The following is a 7,500-nucleotide window of genomic DNA, read 5'->3' as shown; positions in this document are numbered from 1 at the left end:
GTGTGGTCCAGGATCTTGATAACGTCAATTCATCTATAAATCCACCCCACCCTTTTTCATCCATCCATCTCACCATCTTCTCCCTAGGGCCTAGCTTGAGGACTTCGCTCACGCTGTTCTCTTTCATCGTGTGGTCCAGGATCTTGATAACGTCAATGCATCTATAAATCCACCCCACCCTTATTCATCCATCCATCTCACCATCTCCCTGAGGCCCAGCTTGGGACTTGATACGGTTTATTCATCTATAAATCCACCCCACCCTTATTCATCCATCCATCTCACCATCTCCTCCTTAAGGCCTAGCTTGAGGACTTCGCTCACGTTGTTCTCTTTCATCGTGTGGTCCAGGATCTTGATAACGTCAATTCATCTATAAATCCACCCCACCCTTATTCATCCATCCATCTCACCATCTCCCTGAGGCCCAGCTTGGGACTTGATACGGTACATTCATCTATAAATCCACCCCACCTTATTCATCCATCCATCTCACCATCTCTTCCCTAGGGCCCAGCTTGAGGACTTCGCTCACGCTGTTCTCTTTCATCATGTGGTCTAGGATCTTTATGGCGTGCTCGGCGAAGGACACCCTCTCGCTGGTGATGACCTTGGTGCCCTTCAAGGTCACCCTGTCCTTGTCTCTGTCCTTGTGCGCCTCCTCCCCCTCCGCTCCCGCCCCCGCGCTCTCCTTCCTCCCGTGGCTGTGGTGGTGGTCCTGGTCAGCCTGCTGGAAGGTCAAGGTCGCGTGGACCTTGAAGCGTTGATGCCGGGAGAGATTATAGCATTTACTTTTGACAGGTAGTTTTTGTGTGTGTGGAGAAAAGCGTGAAAAGTGAAAGCTTTGGTGATGATGCGTTAACTTGTTGCTGCGGCATACGGTAGTATGACGAGAACACTCACGCGGGCACATTGACAGACAAATAGACAAGCAGCGGAAGAGAGATGCAGACAGACAGACGCAGGTTGATAGAACGTCAGTTTATCAGCGCCCTTGGAATGTGGTCAGTTAGTGAAATGGTGAAAGTCAATGCAATGAGAAGGTTGAGTTTGGGAAAAGTGTAGCTCGTGAAGGTGTGGATTGAATTACAGACGTACTGGTACTGGTATGGTGCATATTCCATGCCACGATACTTGCTAGCACAGATATACACATAAAAAGAGATGCAGACAGACAGACAGGCAGACACACGCATACATACGGACTATCTCTACCCGTCTACTTACATTTAATTATCACACACACGACCGCACGCAAGCACATTCACTCACACACATTGCTACACGGACGCACGCACGCACACTCACACGAATTCACACAGACAGACAGACAGACAGACATGCAGACACACACACACACAGACACACACACACACACACACACACACACACACACACACACAAACGTACCTACCCACTCATGTATCCTTCAATTTTAAACACACATTTACTGTGACATTATCCAGACAAACCACACAAGGTAAATGAATTCATCTCAGACCTGCACTCTCTCCCGACACTTGCCGCCTTTCTTGCGTCCCGTCATAGCAGAGATCTGGGTCACCTGGATCTTGTGCATGGAATGCTTTACCACCTCGCGTTTTGAAACGAGTCTCCCGTGCTCACGTGGAAACAGCGGTGTCGGTCGCTGCACAGTCCTCCGTGGGTGTACACCGGGGAAATGGATTTTAAATTACAGACGAGAATGGTGATTTGGTGCCGACGGTCAACAAGTTGCATTCTCCTCTCGGGTGTCCCGTGCCGATGCTAGACTGACAGTAACATGTATTCAGTGTCCCGTCAAGTTGTGTCACATCTTATGGATCTTGACTTTTTGCCTTGCCTTGTAATATTCTATGTGTGGTCTACAATTGAGTGGGTATATTTGTTCATTGTTCGTTGGATTCAAAGACTGAGAATGTGTAAGTTAATGATTTCGGTCTGTTTGTGTGTACTTTCCTGATGCCCCAGTGTTTTGCTTGTTACGTAGTGTGTTGATCTGCTGGAATGTTTCTTTACTTCAACGGCTAGCGAGTTAGTAGTGTGAATCCGTAAACCATGAACGTTGAACACTTTCGCTAACTGGTGAGTTCCCAACCCACATAATTATGCTACGTATTTTTTTGACAAAATCAATTATCCTTATGTTGCTTACTGTGAAAAAAAGTGATACTTTTGTTTAAAATTTCGTGTTCGCAGACTCGACTGTAGCCTTCTTCTGACAGTAACTGGACGTCTGTTGGGAAAATCCTACCTCCTACTGTTGCTGTTTGCTGCTGTAGCGCCTCTATTCTAGCGTTGGTCCAACGTGCGGAAAGACTGCGTTTTGTGCCTTCAGCGACATTCGAGGATAATTCACATGTGTTGTTTTCCTTGCAGGGACAGGAATGTGAACCTTTTTTGATTGCTTTTCTTCTCGCAAAGAGCGAATGACGATGCCATCGTGATGACGTCATGCGTTGACAACACTATCAGACAAAAACGTCATGAAGTACGTCATCTCTCTCTCTCTTTGCCTCTCTCAGTCATCCTGCGCGAGAGAATTGGGCATGTGCGAACCGCAAATGTAATTGTGTGCACAGGTAGCCTACACACCCACGTACACCTGTCAGCCAAACACACACTCACACAGACACACGCACGTTGTATCAGTCTCTCTTCTCTCTATTTCTCTCACCCTCATTCTCTTTCCCCTTCTCTCTCTCATTCTCAATCTCTCTTGAGCTCTCTCGGGTCAAGACAAGACACACAATGGATACGGAAGGCAAAAGGTGGTTTACAATTGTTATTTAAAGGTTTTTGTTCGCATAGTGATGTACAAGAAAAGTTTACTAAACTCTTTTAAACTTGCAACATTCTCAATCATACACAGTTCTACTTCGTAATTCAATGAATCAATCAACGAATCAATACATCCATCAATCAATCAATCTAACATCAATCAATTAATGAAGTACTTGCCACCTGCTTGGAGAATAGGACTGAGTGGCACGAAGCAAAAGTGGGTGAATCCCAAACGGGTGAGAATAAACTGCGGGGTCTGATTCGTTGAAATCACAACAAAACTCATTTTCAACCAATCCAACCCGGTTGGTAGGAGAAGGGCTCCTAATATGGACCGGCTCCTAATATGGACCACCTCCTGTTCTGACAAACTAACAGCGCTAGAGCGCTAAATACAATTTCATTCGATGTATTCACTTTTGGCAGCGTGCACTCTATAATTTGCCGCCTAAAACGGACTCGTTTTTTTTTCCACAGCCAAAGCTTTTATCACACAAAACGTGCTATATATGATAGCTAAGACCGTATTTGTTACATTTTAGCAGTTTTGACCCCGAGTTTCTACTGCAAACAAAAAATAATAGCAAAATCTCAAAGTATGTGTAAGTCCCCTAATATGGACCACCTTCAAGAAATCGAAGAAATTAAAAGCTAAAGGCCATTTTCATTAATTCATTAAGAAGCTTGCTGAAAATAACCTATAATTATAACTAGCCATCGAGATTTAAAAATAATATAACAAATAGTCTTCTTTTCGTGGAAGTTGATAATTTTACTTATTTTTACTCTGTTTTTCATATGTTTCTTTAGTTTCCTGGTGTGCTTTAAATAATGCTCTCATCAACCCGAAACAGATAAATCTAAAGCATATTTTAATTAGTCTGACTTGCACACAAAGTTGTATGATGTTATTTTGAAGTATAGGGGGCTTTTTACAGTGATTCGTGAAGGCCGCTTCACTGGTCCATATTAGGAGCCTGGGCGCCTAATATGGACCATTTGTGATTATTTCTGTATTTAATTTTTGCTGAATGTCTATCAAAGCTAATTCACTCTAATTAGGCCTAACGGTTAACCTAAGAGAGAAGGACTACCAAACACAACATGAAACTTCTTCGCAAGAAAACAAGCTAGTTATCAGCATGACACAAAAAGTGGTCCATATTAGGAGCCCTTCCCTTAACTTTCTTATGCACCTCGGCCGAGGGCACCCCAAAGCAGATGATCTACATACAACAACACACATTTAAAGTAGGCTCCTAATATGGACCGGCTCCTAATATGGACCACCTCCTGTTCTGACAAAGTTGAAACTAACGGCGCTAGAGCGCTCAAAACAATTGCCTTCGCTTTATTCACCCTCCCTGGATAAGTTGGACATGTCAAAACAGTTGCAGAAACTCAAACCTGAAAACCGTTAGGCTTTTTCGCTTTTTTTTTCACTTTTGGCAGCGTTCACTCTAAATTTGCCGCCTTAAACGGACTCGTTTCTGTCCACAGCCAAAGCTTTTATCACACAAAAATGGCTATATATGACAGCTAAGACAGTATTTGTTACATTTTAGCAGTGTGTGCCCCGAGTTTCTACTGGAAACACAAAATAATAGCAACATCTCAAAGTATGTGTGAGTCCCCTAATTTTAATAAATTCATTAAGAAGCTTGCTGAAAATAACCTATAACTAGCCTTCGAGATTTCAAAAAAATATAACAAGTAGTCTTTTTTTTGTGGAAGTTGATAATTTCACTTATTTTCACTCTGGGTTTGATAAGGATCTTCAGTTTCCTGGCGTGCTTCAAATAATGCTCTCATCAACCCGAAACAGCTACAGCTAAATCTAAAGCATATTTGAATTAGTCTGACTTGCACACTAAGTTGTATCATGCTATTTTGAAGTATAGGGGGCTTTTTACAGTGATTCGTGAAGGCCGCTTCAGGCTCAGGCTCCTAATATGGACCATTTGTGATTTTTTCTGTATCTAATATTTGCAGAATGTCTATCAAAGCTATTTCACTCTAATTAGGCCTAACGATTAAACTAAGAGAGAAGGACTACCAAACACAAAATGAAACTTCTTCGCAAAAAAACAAGCTAATTCGTAATTTCACAAAGCAAAATCCCAAAGGGAGGGGGAGCCTGTGTTAGGCCTCCTACCTTTGAACGTTTCTGGTTCCACACCTTTCTTCCATATTTTAGTGCAAAGGTAACAGGACGAACAAGAAGTAACACGAAAACAGCACTACTTGATTATAGAAATAAGATTAACTTAAAAATAAAAACTTTTAACAAATGGCCCTGGATAAATCGTTCAATAACATAAACCGTACAGTATTTCAGCACAATAACGCAACAACGAAACACATCTTTACCGTAATCCAGTGATACAATCATAACTAAAGCTTATTTATCCCATGACCTGCCTCTTTGTCTCTGTTAGCTGAGGAGGTGATTATTCTGGATAATCCATCACAACCATATGAATAATCCATAACAACCGAGTCTCGATCTCACCTGTCATTGGTTATTGTCTTTGATCTCAGAGTACAATTGAATAATTTATAGAGGTCATCTGCTTATTTATCGTTAACTCGGGGACTACTTTCTTCAGCAAAACGATTGAGATATTCTGCGGTATAAAAGTTGAACTCACGTTTAGCTAACGATCTACATACATTTTAACATTGAAATAAAGAAAACCAACAAAGAATACACTGGGGTAAAAGAGCTGAGTGAAGATTGTGAGTTGGCCGAAGCGGTGAGAGAGAGAGAAAGAGAGAGAGAGAGAGAGAGAGAGAGAGAGAGAGAGAGAGAGAGAGAGAGAGAGAGAGAGAGAGAGAGAGAGAGAGCGAGAGAAGAGAGAGCGAGAGAGAGAGAGAGAGAGCGAGAGAAAGAGAGAGAGCGAGAGAGAGAGAGAGAGAGAGAGAGAGAGAGAGAGAGAGAGAGAGAGCGATAGAGAGAGACAGTGCTTCAAGGCGCACAACTCTAGTACTCTTCATAGGTAACCGCTTAGATCAATCCCGACAACAAAATCCTGAGCGACGAAATAAGAATTAAACTAAAACAGTTTTGTTCATTTGCTATCGCTTTTAGAGCATTGATTGCTAAATCTGGTTCAACAGAACAAGGCTGTCCTGTCCCATCTGTCGTCTGGTGCAGATCTATCGTCTGCTACAGAATCATCGGCTACTGAAAAAGTTGACCAACAACATGGAAATTGCCACTTGGAAAGTTAGAGATACGGTTAAAATAACTGTGAACTTATAACCTTTTCACTCGCACTCTCTCTCTTTCTTGATAACTTTCTTTCTCTTCCGTCTGCGTGTTTGTTTGGAATTTGTTATACAATATGTTTTCTCAGTTACACGCAAAATGGACATTGTTTTTTTTACTGGACATTCTTTTTTTCCTTTTACAATTACTTCTCCTTCTTTCTCTCTCGCTCTCTCCCTCTCTTTCTCTCCCCCTCTGTCTCTCTCTCTCTCTCTCGCTCTCTCCCTCTCTTTCTCTCCCCCTCTGTCTCTCTCACTCTTCCTCTTCGCGCCCTCTCTCTCTATTCCTTCCCTCCCTCTCTCTCTCTCTTTCTCTCCCCCCCCCCCCCCATCCATATGGTCCCTGAAGGTTTGGTTAAGCAGAAAACAGGCACTTCCCCAGTTTGTGTAAAAAAGTGGTGTTTTTTTTTAAATGAAAACGTCGGAGTAATGGGATAAAAAGCTTACACACCTCGTCCTGAATATCGTGCATATGTTCCCTCGGGTAGATTTTCAGGCATTACCTCGCCAGAGGCTCGGTGATACCTGAAAATCGACCCTAGGAAAAATATGCACGATATTCAGAACTCAGAGTGTGTAACCTATATAATTATACTCAACGGCAAAAAATAGTACACACTTTGAATTATGTGTCACAGGCGTAATATCACACGCAATTGATTATTGCTTTCAGAACAGTTCACGGAGGATAGTTTACTGTTGATTGCACGTGAATTTTAGTTATCTGTGCACGGGAACGAAAACGGCATTGAAGTACGCTATTTCTAGCCATATCGGAAAGACATGTTAGTTGTTACAATAATTCAAATAGAAACACATATTCACAACAAACGTAAACCAGGGAGTAATACAACTTCCAAAATAGGTCCTATGGTTGTAATTGATTGGACAGATAGCCTACCCTATTCAATCACACAACCCTCGTTTCTCTGTTACTTGGCATGTCATCATATTCAAAATTCAAAAGTCTGTATCATAAAGTCTGTTCGATTGATTTCTCTTATTTTGTTCCCACTTGTTTCAACACACTCTGAAGTCAAACTAGAAGCGAAATCTTCTCCTTTTTTTGGTCAATCGGTGTCCGTTCCCTTTAAGGACAGTTTTTATTGTACCATAAATGTGGTTAACTTCCTTTGGAATTCTATACAAAACTTTTCTCACTCCGTCTCGTAACTTTAATTTCCATGCACTTATACGGGGAGCACACTTGTGCACTTCAGCGTATTCAACTGCAACGCATCATAAAATCGGAGTCACAACACAACAATTCTTACGAGTTTTTGATAAAATCCATAGTATCAGTGAATTTTGGGTTGTTGTTGTTGATCATATTATAAATGTTTTTATTTTTGTATTTATTTTTTGTTTCTCTATGTTTAATTATGAATTTAGAGACTGAAAAAGAGAGAGGCAATTTTCTGACTTTCGACTTTGCATCCTAGCTTG

At 41.7% G+C, this 7,500-nt stretch overlaps 1 protein-coding gene across 2 annotated transcripts in view; it reads right to left on the bottom strand.

Moving 5' to 3' along the window:
• The window catches only part of LOC138968557 (uncharacterized), a 45,037-nt gene extending 42,586 nt beyond the window's left edge, over positions 1–2,451 (bottom strand). For both annotated transcript variants that reach the window (XM_070341136.1, XM_070341143.1), the window contains exons 1-2: positions 1,502–2,451; positions 497–754 (exon numbers count right to left, since the gene is read on the bottom strand). In XM_070341136.1, coding sequence (XP_070197237.1) covers positions 497–754; positions 1,502–1,579 — 336 coding nt within the window. In that variant the 5' untranslated portion in view covers positions 1,580–2,451. The remainder of the gene's footprint in view (positions 1–496; positions 755–1,501) is intronic.
• Positions 2,452–7,500: the final 5,049 nt, after the last annotated feature.

This window comes from Littorina saxatilis, linkage group LG1 (assembly GCF_037325665.1).
Source record: "Littorina saxatilis isolate snail1 linkage group LG1, US_GU_Lsax_2.0, whole genome shotgun sequence".
Classification (NCBI taxonomy): Eukaryota; Metazoa; Mollusca; class Gastropoda; order Littorinimorpha; family Littorinidae; genus Littorina; species Littorina saxatilis.
Note: the sequence above shows the minus strand (reverse complement) of the source record. Positions and strands in the feature narration are given on the sequence as shown.